This window comes from Pseudophryne corroboree, chromosome 3 (genome assembly GCF_028390025.1).
Source record: "Pseudophryne corroboree isolate aPseCor3 chromosome 3, aPseCor3.hap2, whole genome shotgun sequence".
In the NCBI taxonomy this organism is placed as follows: domain Eukaryota; kingdom Metazoa; phylum Chordata; class Amphibia; order Anura; family Myobatrachidae; genus Pseudophryne; species Pseudophryne corroboree.
Window position 1 is genome coordinate 87,176,033 of NC_086446.1, and position 20,154 is coordinate 87,196,186.

Genomic DNA, 20,154 nt, shown 5'->3' on the forward strand with positions numbered 1-20,154 from the left:
AGGGTTATTACTCCAACCTGTTTGTGGTGCTGAAACTGGACGGTTCCGTAAGGCCCATTTTGAATCTAAAGTCCTTGAACCCTTACCTGAAGGTGTTCAAGTACAAAATGGAATCCTTGCGAGCAGTGATTGCAGGCCTGGAAGACCAGGAATTAATGGTTTCCTTGGATATCAAGGACGTCTATCTCCATATTCTGATTTGGTCGCCTCATCAGGTATACCTGAGGTTTGCCCTGCTGGACAATCACTACCATTTCCAGACACTACCCTTCGGCCTGTCCACAGCTCCGAGGGTGTTCACGAAGGTGATGGAGGAGATGATGTTCCAGCTTCGGGTCCAGGGAATCGATATTGTTCCTTACCTGGACGATCTTCTGATCGAAGCAAGATCCAGGGATCCATATCGACCGCACTGTCCAACTTCTGTCACACCATGGGTGGATCCTCAACTCACAGAAGTCCCACCTGGAGCCATCTCAGCGGCTCCTGTTCCTGGGGATGTTGCTGAATACTGTGGCGCAGAAAGTGTTCCTTAGAGAGAACAAGGCGAGAACACTTCAGGGGATGGTCCGCATGATGCTGCGACCTACTCGAATCTTTGAATAAGATTGTTTGGAAAGATGATCGCCTCATACGAGGCGATCCAATATGGGAGGTTCCATGCCAGGACTTTTCAGCTGGATCGCCTGTGCAAATGGTCCAGATCCCATCTTCGGATGCACCAGATGATACGGTTGTCGCCTCAAGCCAGGATTTCCCTCCTGTGGTGGCTGCAATCCTCCAATCTCCAGGAAGGCCGGAGTTTTGGGATTCAGGATTGGATTCTCCTCTGAGAGGATGGGGAGCGGTCACCCAAGAGGCGCAGTACCAGGACAAGTGGTCAGCCCACGACGCCCTCCTTCCGATCAACATTCTGGAACTTCGGGCGATCTACAATGCTCTGCTTCAGGCCTCTCCTCTGCTCAAGATCGCGTGATCCAAGTACAGTCGGACAACGCCACAGCAGTGGCATACATCAATCGACAAAGAGGAACAAAAAGCAGAGCCTGCATGTGAGAGGTGTCAAAAATACTCATCTGGGCAGAAAGAAACGCAAGAGCAATGTCGGCAATCTTCATTCCGGGTTTAGATAACTGGGAAGCGGATTACTTGAGTCATCACGATCTCCACCCAGGGGAGTGGGGTCTCCACCAGCAGGTGTCCCACCGGTGGGGCTGCACACAGACAGACATGATGGCTTCTCGTCTCAACAAGAAGCTTCATTGGTATTGCTCACGAACCAGGGAACCTCAGACGAGGGCAGTAGATGCACTGATGTCGCCTTGGCCTTACCGGTTGGTCTACTTGTTTCCTCCGATTCCGTTGCTCCCAAGGGTGCTCAAGCAGATCAGAATTCAAGGAGTCCAGGCAATTCTGATTGCCCCGGATTGGCCTCGGAGGGTGTGGTCCAGAAGATCTGCGTACATGTCCGTCGAAGATATCACTGACCTGGTTTGGGAGTGTTGTGGACTCGGGGCTTCTTCCGATGACCGGGAAGAGGAACCGCCACTGGGTCGCAGTAGGGATGGCCGGATGTAGGTCTTCCTCATGCAGGACTACGTCGGCAGGCGGGAGGCACAGAGGAGTTCTTGACGGTCTCCTGTAAGACAAGACTCGTAGAAATACTGAAGGCTGGGGTACTGAGATATTAGAGGTACCGTGATGTCGGAGGCTCCGCGGTATTGGGGTTCTGAGGTGCTGGAAGTACAGGGCGTGCTAGGAGGCCCCTGGAGGTACGGAGATGCTTGGAGGCACGAGGTGCTTGGAGGCACGGAGGTGCTTGGAGGCACGGAGGTGCTTGGAGGCACGGAGGTGCTTGGAGGCACGGAGGTGCTTGGAGGCACGAGGTGCTTGGAGGCACGGAGGTGCTTGAAGGCACGAGGGTACTTGGAGGCACGGAGGTACTTGGAGGCACGGAGGTGCTTGGAGGCACGAGGTGCTTGGAGGCACGGAGGTGCTTGGAGGCACGGAGGTGCTTGGAGGCACGGAGGTGCTTGGAGGCACGAGGTGCTTGGAGGCACGGGGTGCTTGGAGGCACGGAGGTGCTTGGAGGCACGGAGGTGCTTGGAGGCACGGAGGTGCTTGGAGGCACGGGATGCTTGGAGGCACAGGATGCTTGGAGGCACGGAGGTGCTTGGAGGCACGGGATGCTTGGAGGCACAGGATGCTTGGAGGCACAGGATGCTTGGAGGCACAGGACGAGGGAGCTCTGGAATCACAGCTTCCGAAGGAGAAACGAAGATACTCAGGCACCGGATCTCTGCCTGGTATCCGCTTTTAAACTCCCCGCCCCAGCCTGATTGACGGAGCAGGCAGGTGACGTCAGACCTGCTCCGCCTGCTTGCCCTCACTTGCGATGGCGGCGTCCCTGCTTCCGGGAAGCCGCCGGGGAGCAGCGCCGACCCGCCACTGAATCCGGAGACCGCCAGGGGGAACGAGGCGCCGGGCAGACCAGACCACCCGTAGGGACAAGCGCGGCCGCCGCGGCCGCTGCAGGTTTGTAACAGTACCCCCTCCTCCAGGAGTGGCCCCTGGACACTTCCCGGGCTTAGTCGGATGTTTGGAGTGGAAGATCCGAATCAGACGAGGAGCCATTACTTCAGTAGCTCCAATCCAACTTCTTTCCTCAGGACCGTAACCCTTCCAGTCCACCAAGTACTGTAATTTTTTATGAAGATAACGGGAGTCAAGAATAGCTTTGATTTCAAACTCTGCTCCGGCTTCTGCCACTACTGACGTTGACCTAGGGAGTGCTGAGTGGAACCGATTCAGAACGAGGGGACGGAGTAGAGAAACATGAAAGGCGTTAGGTACTCGAAGATGGGCAGGCAAACCCAGTTTACAGACCACAGGATTTAAGACTTTTAGCACAGGGTAGGGCCCGATGAACCTTGGAGCGAATTTCATGGTAGGCACCTTCAGCCGGAGGTTCCGTGTGGACAGCCATACCCTGTCCCCAACTTTATATTGAGGTGCAGCTCGCCGTTTCTTATCTGCGAAGAACTTGTACCGAGCCGAAACCTGCTTAAGATTGGCATGAACCTTCCTCCAAATTTGTCCAAAGTGTCGTAGAGTGGATACTACAGCAGGAACCTCTACTAACGGAAGGCTTGGAAATTCCGGAACACGGGGATGGAACCCGTAATTGACGAAAAATGGTGATTCCCCAGTGGAAGAATGAAACAAATGGTTGTGGGCAAACTCCGCCCAAGGCAGCAACTCCACCCAATTGTCCTGTGAAGGAGAGAGGTACAGACGAAGAAAAGTCTCTAGATCCTGATTGACACGTTCCGTTTGTCCATTTGTTTGGGGATGATAAGCAGACGAAAACTTAAGTTTGATTTGCAGAGTCGAACAAAGGGCTTTCCAAAACCTGGCGGTGAACTGTACTCCTCGGTCAGAAACAATCTCTTGTGGTAACCCATGCAAACGAAAATGTTCTCGGATAAACAGTAGTGCCAGTTTCGGTGCTGTTGGAAGACCAGTCAAGGGCACAAAGTGTGCCATCTTCGAAAAACGGTCAACGATAACCCAAACGGTGTTGAAACCTTTGGAACAGGGCAGGTCAGTGACGAAGTCCATGGAAATGTGAGTCCAGGGTCTCACAGGGATAGGCAGAGGACGAAGTAACCCTGCAGGAGGCAAACGAGGAGATTTGTGTTGTGTACATTGGGGACAGGAATTAACGCAATCTTGTACATCCTTCCTCATGGTGTTCCACCAGTAAGATCTTTGCAGAAACTTGTACATCTTCTGAGCGCCGGGATGACCGGAAAACTTGGAGTTATGGACCCACAGTAGTATCCTTGAGCGGAATCTAGCTGGTACGGACATTCTTCCAGGAGGAGGAGCTGGAGTAGTTAAAGCAACAGAGACAGAAACTGGATTCAGAATTAAACCCCGCTCCGGAGGTTCATCCTCGTCAGAGGAAACTTGTGAACGAGAAAGTGCATCTGCTTTAATATTGAGACTCCCGGCCCGGTACTTGATAATGAACGAGAATCGGGAAAAGAAAAGTGCCCATCTTGCCTGGCGAGGATTCAAGCACTGTGCGGATTTGATGTACAGCAAATTCTTGTGATCTGTGTAGATAGTAAACACGTGTTTAGCCCCTTCCAGAAGATATCTCCATTCTTCCAAGGCAGACTTGATTGCCAAGAGTTCCTGGTCTCCAATAGTGTAGTTCCGTTCGGCCGGAGAGAACTTACGAGAATGGAAGCCACACGGATGTAGTTTCTTATCAGAGGAATACTGGGAGAGAACAGCCCCAACTCCGACTGAAGACGCATCAACTTCTAAGAAGAAGGGTTCATCGAAATCTGGTTGTTTGAGAACTGGAGCCGTCATGAAGGCTAATTTTAAACGAGAAAAAGCTAAAATGGCTTCCGGGGACCACAGACTAGGATTGGAACCCTTCCTCGTCAGGGCAGTAATGGGCGCAACAATGGTGGAGAAACCCTTAATGAATTTCCTGTAGTAGTTCGCAAAGCCCAGGAATCTTTGTATTGCTTTCAGGGAAAGAGGTTGAGTCCAGTCACGAATGGCAGATAACTTTTCCGGATCCATGCGAAGCTCCGTCCCCGAGATGACATAACCGAGGAACGGAATAGATGTTACTTCAAAGGTACACTTGGAGAGCTTGGCGTAGAGATGATTCTCTCGTAAACGGTGTAGTACTTCTTTGACTTGTAACCTGTGTTCGACAAGATTCTTGGAAAAAATCAATATGTCGTCCAAATATACCACAACGCTCTGATACAGCATATCACGAAAGATTTCATTGACGAATCCCTGGAAAACCGCGGGAGCATTACTAAGACCAAATGGCATCACCAAGTATTCGTAATGCCCATCTCGGGTATTAAAGGCAGTCTTCCATTCATCCCCCTCTCGGATGCGTATAAGATTATAAGCTCCTCTCAAGTCGAGTTTGGAAAAAATGCGGGCCCCACGAACCCTATCAAATAACTCTGTGATTAGTGGCAAAGGGTACTTATTCTTAATAGTAATGTCATTTAGGCCGCGGTAGTCGATGCATGGTCTCAACCCTCCGTCTTTTTTCTTCACAAAAAAGAAGCCTGCACCAGCAGGGGAGGAAGAGGGGCGAATGAATCCTTTGAGCAGATTGGACTTAATATACTCCGACATGGCTTGGGTCTCAGGAAGAGACAGAGGATATGTGCGACCACGGGGTGGCGTCTTCCCTGGGACAAGGTCAATAGAGCAGTCCCAAGGCCTGTGAGGTGGTAATAGGTCCGCAGCTTGTTCCGAAAACACGTCCTTGTACCCTTGATATGCCTCCGGAATGTGCTCTTCATCCGTCTTGGAAGTGACACGGAGCGGACAGACAGGAGTAAGACAATTAGTGTGACAAAAGGAACTCCAGGACAGAATTTGTGACGACTTCCAGTCGATGTGGGGATTATGACTTTTTAGCCAAGGTATTCCAAGAACCAGATCATGGGACATTTCTGGGATTACCAAGAGTTCCAAATCTTCCTGATGTAGAGCCCCGACCTGCAGCTTAACTGGCCCCGTGCGCCACCTTATAAGACCTTTGGCAATTCTAGTCCCATTGATAGCCGTCAGTGAGATTGGCCGCTCGATAGGCCGTAACTTCAAACCCAAACTTTGGGCACAGATGGAAGAAACGAAGTTCCCCGCAGCTCCGGAGTCCAATAGGGCTTCACAAGACTTGGAGACTGAGTTGGAGACTAGAGTTACTGGAAGCAAACAGTCCGAAGTTGGAGAAGCTTTTGTCGCAACTCCCAGCTTGACTCCTCCGGAACAAGCTAGGACTGCCCGTTTCCCGGACGGACTTTACAAGATTTAAGAAAATGATCTGCGGCTCCACAGTAAAGGCAGAGTTTACCCTCACGACGACGCTGTCGTTCTTCTGGAGACAGTCGGGAGCGGTTAATTTGCATGGGCTCATCTGAGCTAGGTGAGGCCACCGGCCTAGGAGTAGGATTCCGGAGCCTGGGACGATCTGAATGGCTACGTTCTCTTCCACGCTCTTGCATCCGAAGATCCACCTTGACGCACAGAGAAATCAAATCTTCTAATGGATCCGGCAGATCTCTAGTAACCAGCTCATCTTTCAGCCGGTCGGAAAGACCGTTCCAGAAGGCAGCTCTCAGGGCGTCATTATTCCAGCGTAGTTCGGAAGCAATGGTCTGGAAATGAACCACATACTGGCCCACGGAACGGGCGCCTTGCCGAACATGGAGCAAATCGGAAGAAGCCGTGGTCATTCTGCCGGGTTCGTCGAAAATCCTTCGAAAGGACGAGATGAAGTTGGTATAGTTGGAAACCATGGGATCGGACCGTTCCCATAGTGGAGACACCCAATCCAAAGCAGAACCTTCCAATAAAGAAATGATATATGCTACCTTGGACCGGTCTGTAGGAAAGTTGTGTGCAAGTAGCTCGAAATGTACCTCGCATTGGTTCAAGAAACCGCGGCAATTTTTGGGATTCCCATTATAGCGGGACGGAGTAGGCAACTGAAGACGTGGAGTGATACCAGCCGATGGTTGAACATTACTGGCAACGACAACTGGTGCGACCACTGGAGCAGGAGCCGGAATTACTGAGGCCAGAGACGCCTGGATCTGATCCAGACGTCCGGACAACTGCTGGAGGTACTGCATCACCTGGCCTTGCGCCGCCTCCTGACTTTGTACTCGGGAAGCCAGGTTCTGGATGGCACTCGAGTCCGTGTTCCGAATCCCCGAGTCCATTAGGCCTGAGTATACTATCACTGACCTGGTTTGGGAGTGTTGTGGACTCGGGGCTTCTTCCGATGACCGGGAAGAGGAACCGCCACTGGGTCGCAGTAGGGATGGCCGGATGTAGGTCTTCCTCATGCAGGACTACGTCGGCAGGCGGGAGGCACAGAGGAGTTCTTGACGGTCTCCTGTAAGACAAGACTCGTAGAAATACTGAAGGCTGGGGTACTGAGATATTAGAGGTACCGTGATGTCGGAGGCTCCGCGGTATTGGGGTTCTGAGGTGCTGGAAGTACAGGGCGTGCTAGGAGGCCCCTGGAGGTACGGAGATGCTTGGAGGCACGAGGTGCTTGGAGGCACGGAGGTGCTTGGAGGCACGGAGGTGCTTGGAGGCACGGAGGTGCTTGGAGGCACGAGGTGCTTGGAGGCACGGAGGTGCTTGAAGGCACGAGGGTACTTGGAGGCACGGAGGTACTTGGAGGCACGGAGGTGCTTGGAGGCACGAGGTGCTTGGAGGCACGGAGGTGCTTGGAGGCACGGAGGTGCTTGGAGGCACGGAGGTGCTTGGAGGCACGAGGTGCTTGGAGGCACGGGGTGCTTGGAGGCACGGAGGTGCTTGGAGGCACGGAGGTGCTTGGAGGCACGGAGGTGCTTGGAGGCACGGGATGCTTGGAGGCACAGGATGCTTGGAGGCACGGAGGTGCTTGGAGGCACGGGATGCTTGGAGGCACAGGATGCTTGGAGGCACAGGATGCTTGGAGGCACAGGACGAGGGAGCTCTGGAATCACAGCTTCCGAAGGAGAAACGAAGATACTCAGGCACCGGATCTCTGCCTGGTATCCGCTTTTAAACTCCCCGCCCCAGCCTGATTGACGGAGCAGGCAGGTGACGTCAGACCTGCTCCGCCTGCTTGCCCTCACTTGCGATGGCGGCGTCCCTGCTTCCGGGAAGCCGCCGGGGAGCAGCGCCGACCCGCCACTGAATCCGGAGACCGCCAGGGGGAACGAGGCGCCGGGCAGACCAGACCACCCGTAGGGACAAGCGCGGCCGCCGCGGCCGCTGCAGGTTTGTAACAGAAGACCCTTGGCCTCTACCACTAAGAAGCAATCTTCTTCAACAAGGACTGTTAGTCTTCCCGGACTTACAGCGTTTTCGCGGAACATCCTAGCTCACAAGGGCCTTTCCAACAAGGTCATTGCTACCATGGTTCAGGCCAGGAAACCTGTGACATCAAAACATTATCATCATATCTGGAGAAGATATGTCTCTTTGTGCGAGGAACGCACGGATCCGCCTGCTGAGCTCCACTTGGGACGTTTCCTGCAGGCTGGCGTGGATAAGGGCTTACGCCTGGGTTCCATTAAGGTCCAGATTTCAGCTCTCTCAATTTTCTCCCAGAAGAAATTGGCAGTGTTGCCAGAAGTTCAGACCTTCTTGCAAGGGGTACTTCACATACAACCTCCTTTTGTGCCACCTACGGCACCCTGGGATTTAAATGTAGTGTTGTAATTTCTACAGTCCTCCTGGTTTGAACCACTGATGACGGTAGAAGACAAGTACCTCACGTGGTAGACGGTGATGTTATTGGCCCTGGCTTCTGCTAGGTGTAGCTCAGAATTGGGGGCTTATCGTGTAAAAGTCCCTACCTGGTCTTTTACGAGGATAGAGCGGAGCTCAGGACTAGGCAGCAGTTCCTGCCAAAGGTCGTCTCTGCGTTCCACTTGAATCAACCTATTGTGGTTCCATCAAGTTCTGGCACTTCTGCTCCTCCAAAGGCATTGGATGCTGTGCGAGCCTTGAAAATATATGTCAAGCGCACAGCTCGGATCAGAAAGATGGATTCTTTGTTCGTGCTCTGATGCACAGAAAAAGGGTTGTCCTGCTTCGAACCAGTCCATTGCTTGTTGGTTTAGGCTGACTATCCAACAGTCCTATGTATCGGAAGCCTTACCTGTTCCTAAGTCTCTGAGGGCCCACTCTACAAGATCGGAGGGCTCTTCCTGGGCGGGCGCCCATGGAGTCTCGGCTTTGCAACTATGCCGAGCTGCTACCTGGTCGGGAAGAACACTTTTGTTAAGTTCTACAAGTTTGATACCCTGGCCAAAGAGGATACCCAGTTTGGGCAGGCGGTGCTGCGGCAGTCTCCGCACGTTCGCACCCAATCTGGAAGCTTTGGGATGTCCCCATCATACTAAGTCTCCCCAAATATCCCTTATGGATGCTAGAGAAAATAGAATTTTAAATACCTACCGATAAATCCTGTTCTCGTAGTCCATAAGTGATATTGGACGCCCGCCTCATTGCAGTGACTTTTTTGCAGGTTCTCTTTCTGTGGTTACCTGTTCAGCTGTTGCTGTTACCAGCCGTTGCTGGTTGTTGTATGTTAGTGGTGTGCTGGTGTGTAAATCTCACCACCCTTTCTGTTATCATGTTCCTTCTCTCATATATGTCCTTTCTCCTACGGGCACGTTTTTACCTATAACTGCCCGTGGGAGGGGGCATAAAGGAGAGGAGACAGCACACCCAGTGAAGAAAGTTTTAAGTGCACTGGCTCCTTTGGACCCCATCTATACCCCATCGTACTAAGTCTCACCCAATATCCCTTATGGACTACGAGAAAAGGATTTACCGATAGGTAATTAAAAATCCTATTTTTTTGTTTTCAGCCTAAAAAGTCAGGATTGTGGGTTTCACCCTCGCATTTTCTTCTAATAACAAAATGTCCTCTGCAGTAACAGAGGTTCCTTCTGCCAATATTGTACTGTTCCAGGTCTATCAGCTCATAAATACTTTATGTATTCTATTATATGCAACAAAACTTTATGTCTTTGAAAAACATTCTCCACACTCAGAGCATTGAAATGATTTTGTACGTGTGAATTAATTTATCTGTAAACCATTTCCCACATTAAGAACATGAAAATGGCTACATACCTGTGTGAGTTTTCTGATGTTTAACAAGATGTGATTTAACGGTAAAACATTTCTTACACTCAGAACATGGAAATGGCTTCTCACCTGTGTGAATTCTATGATGTCTCACAAGATGTGATTTATTTGCAAAACATTTCCCACACTCAGAGCATGGAAATTCTCTCTCACCTGTGTGACTTCTCTGATGTCTAACCAGATCTGATTTCTGTGTAAAACATTTCCCACACTCAGAGCATTCATATGGTTTCTCACCTGTGTGACTTCTCTGATGTGCAACAAGATTTGATCTGTCTGTAAACCATTTCCCACACTCAGAGCATGAAAATGGCTTCTCACCTGTGTGACTTCTCTGATGTCTAATAAGATTTGGTTTGATTGAAAATCCTTTTCCACACTCCAAACATGAAAAGGGTTTTTCGCCTGTGTGAGTTCTCTGATGTCTAAGAAGATTGGGTTTGATTGTAAACCATTTCCCACATTCAGAACATGGAAATGGTTTCTCACCTGTGTGGGTTCTCTGATGTTTAACAAGATCCGCTTTCTCTGAAAAACATTTCTCACAGTCAGAACATGGAAATGGTTTCTCACCTGTGTGAATTCTCTGATGTGTAACAAGACGTGATTTCACTGTAAAACATTTCCCACATTCGGAACATGGAAATTCTTTCACACCTGTGTGACTTCTCTGGTGTCTAAGAAGTGATTTCTTTGTGAAACATTTTCCACAAACAGAACAAGTAAATAGTTTATCACCAATGTGAGTTGTACTATGTGTTGCAATATCAGGACAATATTCCTCCAGTTCAGAGGGATCAGATGACATATCTGCAATGTGATGCTCTGGATGTACATTTAGGGGAACTGTGTCTTCTCTTGGAAAAGTTTCTGTGATGTTATCTTGTATTTCAAAATCTGGAGACAAAATGACACATCTCTTAGTGGTATTCTTGCTTGTGCATTCATCTGTCAGAAATAAAATAAGTGAATGGAAATAGATATTTATTATTTATATAACAAATATGAATTTTTCATTCTTCTAGCAAGTTTAAGACGCTTCATTTTCCATTTGTAAACTACAAACACTTAATTGAAAAGATACATTTATTGATGTGTCCTTATACATCTATATGCCATATGGCCTTAGATGCCCAGGTGACTAAGCCGTGTACTGTACCATTTTTTTCATTAAACTTTGCATCTTATTCGCATAGCTGATGCAGCAAAACACCACTCTAGTGTACAAGAGACGTTGGGATGCGTCTACATAGGAATTAAACATCTACAGTACAAAATCACAGATGAAACATACAATTTGATGGTAGATAAGAACCACTTGGGCCATCTAGTCGGTATCCGATCTCTAGGTCGGCCACACTTGGGTCGACAACGTCTAGGTTGACCACTTGTGGTCGACAGGGTTTCTAGGTCGACAGGGTCTCTAGGTCGACATGATAGGACAAAAAACCTCATTAGCCTAGCCAGTGACATTGTCTGCCTCTCTCCTTGAGTTTGTAGAGCAGGGCCCTCTTTCCTCATGTTCTTTTCTTTCCTTCACTTATACCATCACCTCCTCCCTAATGCTAACAGCGGCACCAAACCTACTGGTTCAGCCGGCACTGCTTATTTGGGTATTACGCCTGCTGACGCAGCAATGTCTATACACCTTGTAGTCCATGTTCTGCCATGTTTTGTGCTGGAAGTCTCTTTTTCTTTGTTTCATTCGGAATGTTTCTATTTATGTACTTTGTAAGGCACTGCAGACCCCTTGTGGCACTATATACATAAAGGACAATAATAATAATAGCACCCATACAGACACTTCCCTTACACACAGACACTTGAGACATGACAGCAGGGTAGATAGGTGTGGTCTAAATTAACTGCACATCCTGTCCATGCATCTACACAACTCATAGTTCTACTGATGGACACACAGGGAGCAAAATATGTTCAACTATCTTTCATTTCAATATATACACAATGTTTTGCCCCTGAGTGGATCATGCACGTGTATCACACACACACACTTAAGTTTCAAATCACGTGTGCCAGATCTCAAAACATTATAATGTAGAAGTCCATCCTCTTATCCACAGGGGCTCTAGAAAATGGAGGGACCAGCGCAATCATCCATAATCCAAAAAGGCTTTTAATAAAGCACAATAAGCAGTGCATCAATAAATACACGTTATGGTAAGAACTTACTGTTGATATTTCTCCTATGTCCACAGGTTTCTACAGGATAACATTGGGATATGATGGAGCGACAGCGGATTGGCACCAAACTATCACAAGCTTTCTGGTCTTCCAGTTCTGAGAACTGCTTTATAAAGGATAAAAAAATCAGAAAAGGAGATTTACATGACAGTGCTCCTAAATCTGACACTCTTCTAGCTGATGTCATAGTTAGTAGAAAGAGTACTTTATCTGTCAAACCATTTAAGATCCACTTTCTTAAGTGGTTTAAACGGAGCTCCTTGAAGGGCTTTGAGGACCAGACTTAAATCCCAAGGTACTGCAGGAGGAACAAAAGGTGGTTGAATGCGCAGCATTCCCTGGAAAAAAGTACGCACATCCTGTAAAGTGGCAATTTTCTTTTGAAACCTTACAGTCAATGCTGAAACTCGAACTCTCAAGGAAGCCACCTTCAAACCCTTCTCCATTCCTGCCTGAAGGAAATCTAAGATTCTGGATACTCTGAAAGATCTTGGATCCATATTTCTTTCACTGCACCAATGAATACAGGCTTGCTATATTCGGTGATAAATGCGAGCAGAGGAGGGTTTCCTTGCTCTGAGCATTGTTTGAATTACCTATTGTGAAAAACCTCTTGACTTTAGGATAGAGGTTTCAACAGCCACGCCATCAAAGACAGCCAATCCAGATGTCTGTGATAACAAGGACCCTGCATCAGTAGATCTGGACGTTGAGGGAACAGAATTGGAGCATCCATCGACATCCTCTGCAGATCTATGTACCAATGCCTTCTGAGCCAAGCCGGAGCTATTAGAATCACGGCACCCCTTGATTGCTTTATTTTCCTTACCACCCTGGGTATCAGGGAGATAGAAGGAAACCGATATACCAGATGAATTTCCCATTTCACTGACAGTGCGTCCACAAGGATCGCTCCAGGGTCTTTTGTTCTTGACCCGTATGCCGGAACTTTGTTGTTCAGACTGGACGCCATGAGATCTATCTCTGGCAACCCCCACTTGTCTACTAGAGTCTGAAATACTTCCTTGTGTAGAGCCCATTCGGTTGCTCAAATGGTATATCACAGTATTGGACTCCTGGAACGAACACTGCGAATAATGCCGGAAGATGGCGTTCTGCCCACTTTAGTATGTGACTTACCTCCACCATTGCTCTTTGGCTGCGAGTTCCTCCCTGATGGTTAAGGTACGCTACTGCCGTTGCATTGTCCGAGCGGATCTGGACTGGTTTTCCTTGCAGAATATCCTTTGCCTGAATCAGTGCCATTTATATGGCCAGAAGTTCCAACAGATTTATTGGCAGGCAACTTTCTTCTGAGGTCCATTGTCCCTGGAACCACACTTTTCCGGACACTGCTCCCCAGCCCTGAAGACTGGCATCCGTTGTCAGGATCTCCCAATCTGATATCCAAAAGGGTCTCCGCTTGTCTAGATGGGATGTCTATAGCCACCAGCTAATGACCTTTTTACCTTTACTGGAAGTATCATCAGTTGTTTCTTTACTGTCTGATGTACTCCATTCTATCTGGTCAGAATGAGATGTTGCAAAAGTCTTGAGTGGAACTGTGCATATTCCACCATGTCGAATGTTGACACCATCAACCCCATCAATCGCATTGCCGAGTGAACTGATATTGTTTGACTGTGCAACAATTCCTGAATCCTTAACTGCACCTTGGATATTTTTTCCAGAGGTAACAATATTTTAGCAGACTTGAATCCTAAACAGCCCCTAAGTGAGTCATCCGTTGTGACGGAATCAGAGACCACTTTGCCAAATTTATAAGCCATGTCGTGTTTCTGTAGACAAGTTATTGTCTGTTGGAGATGGCTCAAGAGCAATTCCTGGGATTGTGCTAGGATTAAAAGATCGTCGAGGTATGGAAAAATCCTTATCCCCTGCTTGCGGAGATATGCTGCCATAACCACCATGATCTTGGTAAATACTCTGGGGACTGTGGCTAACCCAAAGGGTAATGCCTGGAATTGAAAATGTTGTTGGAGGATAGCGAACCTGAGGTAACACTGATGGGACAATGCTATTGGCACATGCAGGTAAGCATCCTGTATATCCAGAGATACCATGTAATCCTCTGGTTCCATTGCCAAAACTATGGAGCGTAACGTCTCCATGTGGAACCTTGGAACCCAAATGTATTTGTTTAACATTTTGAGATTGAGGATGAGCCGAAATGACCCATTTGGCTTCTGGACCAAAAATAGGTTGGAGTAAAAACCCTGCCCCCGTTGTGCCGGGGGTACTGGAATAATTACCCCGGACTGAAGCAATTTCTGAACTGCTTCTTGCAGTGCTCTGGCCTTCGTCTCTATATGAGATGGGCTGGTGCAAAAAAACCTTCGAGGAGGCTGCTTCTTGAAAGGGAAAACATAACCCAGAGATACCACTTCTTGCACCCCAGTGTCTGTTGTCGACTGCTGCCATATGTGTGCAAACTGAAGAAGATGGCCCCCTACCTTGGAGTTCCCCAAGTGGAGGCCCGCACCCTCAGGCTGATGGTTTCTGTTCTGGTTTGGAAGCTGGCCCTCTACTGGCCCATTGCTTCTTTGCTTTACCCGACTTATTGTACTGGGTTTGCTTTGATTAATTTTTACCTTTTGTTTTACCTTGCCACCGAAATGGCCGAAATCCCGAGCCCTTAGGCTTAGGGTTATAACTGGCAGGAAACCTGACCTTCTTGGATTCAGCTTCTGACTCCAGAATATCTGTCAATTCCTTACCAAAAAGAATATTTCCAACAAAAGGCAAAGCTTCCAGAACCTTTTTGGATTCTGAATCAGCTTTCCATGTACGTAGCCAAATTGCTCTGCGAGCAGCTACCGTTAAAGCTGATGCTTTAGAAGCAATTGTACCCACATCCATTGCTGCTTCTTCTAGGAATAGCGCAGCCTGTTTCATATAGGCTATATGTGACTCCTACTCCCTAGTAGGTGCTGAGAGCCCATTTTCCAGTTCTTCAGCCCATTCCACTACCGCTTTTGCCATCCAAGCTGAGGCCATAGCCGGCCTTATGACTGCCCCTGACAGAGAAAATATGTTTTTCAAAAAACCATCAACTCTTCTGTCTGTGACATCATTTAATGACGTAGATGGCAAAGGTAAAATAGATTTTCGCACTAATCGAATGACATGCGTATCTACCTTAGGAGGCACTTCTCTTTTTAAACAGTCCCCAGTTGGAAAAGGGTAGTAAGAATCCCATTTTTTTTTTATTCTATATTTCCTATTGGGCGTAGCCCAAGGTTCTTCCATAATTTCTGTCAGTTCCTCTGACCCTGGAAACTCAACCCTAACTGTTTTGGGACGTGTAAACACAGGTGCCTTAGTTTTAATTATTGGCTCAGCTGAATCTTCTAGAGACAGAATAGCCTTCATTGCTCCAATCAACACAGCTATGTCCTCTGAGCTGAATCCCTCCATTTGTTCTTCATATGGTGAAGAAGAGTATATGGAGTCATCATCTGTTGTATCATCCTATGTAGCCTGTGAATTTGATGATATATTTACCCTTGGTTTATCAGCTTGTTGATTAGTAGAAGCTGTAAGGACTATACCATAAGATGGGAGCTGCATGTATGGGTTAATAGTGTACCCTATTCCTGAGGTTGAAGCTGCAGGGCCCAACCTGTCAGCTATACTGGATAAAGTTTGTGCAAACACGGCCCAAGGTGGATCTACTTGTCGTTGAACAGGGATCTGCCTTGCAATCTGCTGAAACTCAAAACAATTTGCATATAACCCATCGTGTGCCAGAGTCGGAGTTGACAACTCCACCTTACAGGATAAACATGTTATGAGTGTCGGTGTTACTGTAACCCCGTCACCTTTGCCGCTCTTAGACATGATAAACAATCAGCTTTTTCACAGTGTACTACACAATTTGTGACTGAAAACACTTTACATGTATAAAAGTGATATCAATCTGACCCCAACCCAAACTTGAGGTTCAGAAGAAAACACTGACAAACATATATAAACAACAGACAGAGAGGAGGGGGGTGCAAATCCCCACCCCTAAATTCCCTTCCGCACACTGAAAATTACCTGTAACCATCCCTGAACCTATCTGGTAATAAAATTCAGAGAATTAGTCACAAATGTTTGCAAACACATGTTTAGCTGCTGGCCACGTCACGGCTTCTCCGATACAGCAGTCCTAACCTACATAATAGCAGTGCCCATATAGGGCCATGTAATTTGTCACAGTAGGCCTCATGATAAAGGCTATTACTAAAACACTTCCAGACAGAGAGCTAACTAACCCAGGAGCCACCCCCAGGATCTCCCAATCGACCCAGCCCTTCTGGCCTCACACCACGCAACATATTTTCGCCATATGCGGTGATAATGGTTTGCGGTCACCTCCTTCCTAGCTTTAATCAGCGTAGGGATGACTTCCTCCGGAATGCCCTTTTCCTTCAGGATCCGGCATTCAACCGCCATGCCGTCAAACGCAGTCGCGGTAAGTCTTGGAACAGACAGGGTCCCTGCTGCAGCAGGTCCTGTCTGAGCGGCAGAGGCCATGGTTCCTCTGATATCATTTCTTGAAGTTCTGGGTACCAAGCTCTTCTTGGAAAATCCGGAACAATGATTATAGGCCCTCATTCCGAGTTGATCGGTCGCAAGGCGATTTTAGCAGAGTTACACACGCTAAGCCGCCGCCTACTGGGAGTGAATCTTAGCTTCTTAAAATTGCGACCGATGTATTCGCAATATTGCGATTACTAACTACTTAGCAGTTTCAGAGTAGCTCCAGACTTACTCTGCTTGTGCGATCATTTCAGTGCTTGTCGTTCCTGGTTGACGTCACAAACACACCCAGCGTTCGCCCAGGCACTCCCACCGTTTCCCCGGCCACTCCTGCGTTTTTTCCGGAAACGGTAGCGTTTTCAGCCACACGCCCCTGAAACACCGTGTTTCCGCCCAGTAACACCCATTTCCTGTCAATCACATTACGTTCGCCGGAGCGAAGAAAAAGCCGTGAGTAAAAATACTTTCTTCATAGTAAAGTTACTTGGCGCAGTCGCAGTGCGAACATTGCGCATGCGTACTAAGCGGATTTTCACTGCGATGCGATGAAAAATACCGAGCGAACAACTCGGAATGAGGGCCATAGTTCTTACTCTTCTCCTTCTTATTATCCTCAGTACCTTGGGTATGAGAGGAAGAGGAGGGAACACATAAACTGACTGGTACACCCACGGTGTCACTAAAGCGTCCACAGCTATCGCCTGAGGGTCCCTTGACCTGGCGCAATATCTTTTTAGATTTTTGTTGAGGCGGGACGCCATCATGTCCACCTGTGGCCTTTCCCACCGGTGTACAACCATTTGGAAGACTTCTGGATGAAGTCCCCACTCTCCCGGGTGGAGGTCGTGTCTGCTGAGAAAGTCTGCTTCCCAGTTGTCCACTCCGGGAATGAACACTGCTGACAGTGCTAACACATGATTTTCCGCCCATCGGAGAATCCTTGTGGCTTCTGCCATCGCCATCCTGCTTCTTGTGCCGCCCTGTCGGTTTACATGGGCGACCGCCGTGATGTTGTCTGACTGGATCAGCACCGGCTGGTGTTGAAGCAGGGGTCTTGCCTGACTTAGGGCATTGTAAATGGCCCTTAGTTCCAGAATATTTATGTGTAGGGAAGTCTCCTGACTCGACCATTGTCCCTAGAAGTTTCTTCCCTGTGTGACTGCACCCCAACCTCGAAGGCTGGCATCCGTGGTCACCAGGATCCAGTCCTGTATGCCGAATCTGCGGCCCTCTAGAAGATGAGCACTCTGCAGCCACCACAGCAGCGACACCCTGGCCCTTGGAGACAGGGTTATCAGCCGATGCATCTGAAGATGCGATCCGGACCACTTGTCCAACAGATCCCACTGAAAGATCCTTGCATGGAACCTTCCGAATGGAATTGCTTCGTAAGAAGCCACCATCTTTCCCAGGACTCGCGTGCAGTGGTGCACCGACACCTGTTTTGGTTTTAGGAGGTCTCTGACTAGAGATGACATCTCCTTGGCCTTCTCCTCCGGGAGAAACACTTTTTTCTGTTCTGTGTCCAGAACCATCCCCAGGAACAGTAGACTCGTTGTAGGAACCAGCTGCGACTTTGGAATATTCAGGATCCAGCCGTGCTGCTGTAGCACTTCCCGAGCTAGTGCTAGTCCGATCAACAACTGTTCCCTGGACCTCGCCTTTATAAGGAGATCGTCCAAGTACGGGATAATTAAAACTCCCTTTTTCCGAAGGAGTATCATCATTTCGGCCATTACCTTGGTAAATACCCTCGGTGCCGTGGACAGACCAAACGGCAACGTCTGGAATTGGTAATGACAGTCCTGTACCACAAATCTGAGGTACTCCTGGTGAGGAGGGTAAATGGGGACATGCAGGTAAGCATTCTTGATGTCCAGTGATACCATGTAATCCCCCTCGTCCAGGCTTGCAATCACCGCCCTGAGCGATTCCATCTTGAACTTGAACCTTCTTATATAAGTGTTCAAGGATTTTAAATTTAAAATGGGTCTCACCGAACCGTCCGGTTTCGGTACCACAAACATTGTGGAATAGTAACCCCGTCCTTGTTGAAGGAGGGGTACCTTGATTATCACCTGCTGAGAATACAGCTTGTGAATCGCCTCCAGCACTGCCTCTCTGTCCGGGGGAGCTGTCGGCAAGGCAGATTTGAGGAAACGGCGAGGGGGAGACGTCTCGAATTCCAGCTTGTACCTCTGAGATACTACTTGTAGAAACCAGGGATCCACCCGTGAGCGAGCCCACTGGTCGCTGAAGTTCTTGAGACGGGCCCCCACCGTACCTGGCTCCGCCTGTGGAGCCCCAGCGTCATGCGGTGGACTTAGAGGAAGCGGGGGAGGACTTTTGTTCCTGGGAACTGGCTGTATGTTGCAGCTTTTTCCCTCTACCTCTGCCTCTGGGCAGAAAGTACGCGCCTCTAACCCGCTTGCCTTTCTGGGGCCGAAAGGACTGTACCTGATAATACGGTGCTTTCTTTGGCTGTGAGGGAACATGGGGTAAAAATGCTGATTTCCCAGCTGTCGCTGTGGAAACGAGGTCCGAGAGACCATCCCCAAACAACTCCTCCCCCTTGTAAGGCAAAACTTCCATGTGCCTTTTAGAATCTGTATCTCCTGTCCACTGCCGAGTCCACAATCCTCTCCTGGCAGAAATGGACATTGCATTTATTTTAGATGCCAGCAGGCAAATATCCCTCTGTGCATCTCTCATGTATAAGACTGCGTCTTTAATATGCTCTATGGTTAGCAATATAGTGTCCCTGTCTAGGGTATCAATGTTTTCCGACAGGGAATCTGACCACGCAGCTGCAGCACTGCACATCCATGCTGAAGCAATAGCCGGTCTCAGTATAATTCCTGAGTGTGTATATACAGACTTCAGGATAGCCTCCTGCTTTCTATCCGCAGGCTCCTTTAGGGCGGCCGTGTCCGGAGACGGTAGTGCCACCTTTTTTGACAGACGTGTGAGCGCTTTATCCACCCTAGGGGATGTCTCCCAACGTGACCGGTCCTCTGGCGGGAAAGGGTACGCCATTAGTAACTTTTTAGAAATTACCAGTTTCTTATCGGGGGAAGCCCACGCTTCTTCACACACTTCATTTAATTCATCAGATGGGGGAAAAACCACTGGTAGCTTTTTCTCCCCAAACATAATACCCTTTTTTGTGGTACCTGGGGTAATATCAGAAATGTGCAACACATTTTTCATTGCCGTAATCATATAACGAGTGGCTCTATTGGAATGTACACTAGTCTCATCGTCGTCGACACTGGAGTCAGTATCCGTGTCGACATCTGTGTCTGCCATCTGAGGTAGTGGGCGTTTTAGAGCCCCTGATGGCTTTTGAGACGCCTGGGCAGGCACGGGCTGAAAAGCCGGCTGTCCCACATTTGCTATGTCGTCAAACCTTTTATGTAAGGAGTTGACACTGTCGCGTAATTCCTTCCACATGTCCATCCATTCAGGTGTCGACCCCGCAGGGGGTGACACCACATTTATCGGCACCTGCTCCGCCTCCACATAAGCCTCCTCATCAAACATGTCGACACAGTCGTACCGACACACCGCACACACACAGGGAATGCTCTGACTGAGGACAGGACCCCACAAAGTACTTTGGGGAGACAGAGAGAGAGTATGCCAGCACACACCAGAGCGCTATATAATGCAGGGATACACACG

General features: G+C 48.7%; 1 protein-coding gene across 2 annotated transcripts in view; it reads right to left on the bottom strand.

Moving 5' to 3' along the window:
• Positions 1 to 7,769: 7,769 nt before the first annotated feature.
• The window catches only part of LOC135057063 (zinc finger protein 501-like), a 34,919-nt gene continuing 22,534 nt past the window's right edge, over positions 7,770 to 20,154 (bottom strand). The window contains exon 7 of one of the 2 annotated variants that reach the window (XM_063962957.1): positions 7,770 to 10,617. In XM_063962957.1, coding sequence (XP_063819027.1) covers positions 9,698 to 10,617 — 920 coding nt within the window. In that variant the 3' untranslated portion in view covers positions 7,770 to 9,697. Of the gene's footprint in view, positions 10,669 to 20,154 lie in introns of both variants that reach the window. The other variant, XM_063962956.1, reaches the window with a different exon arrangement.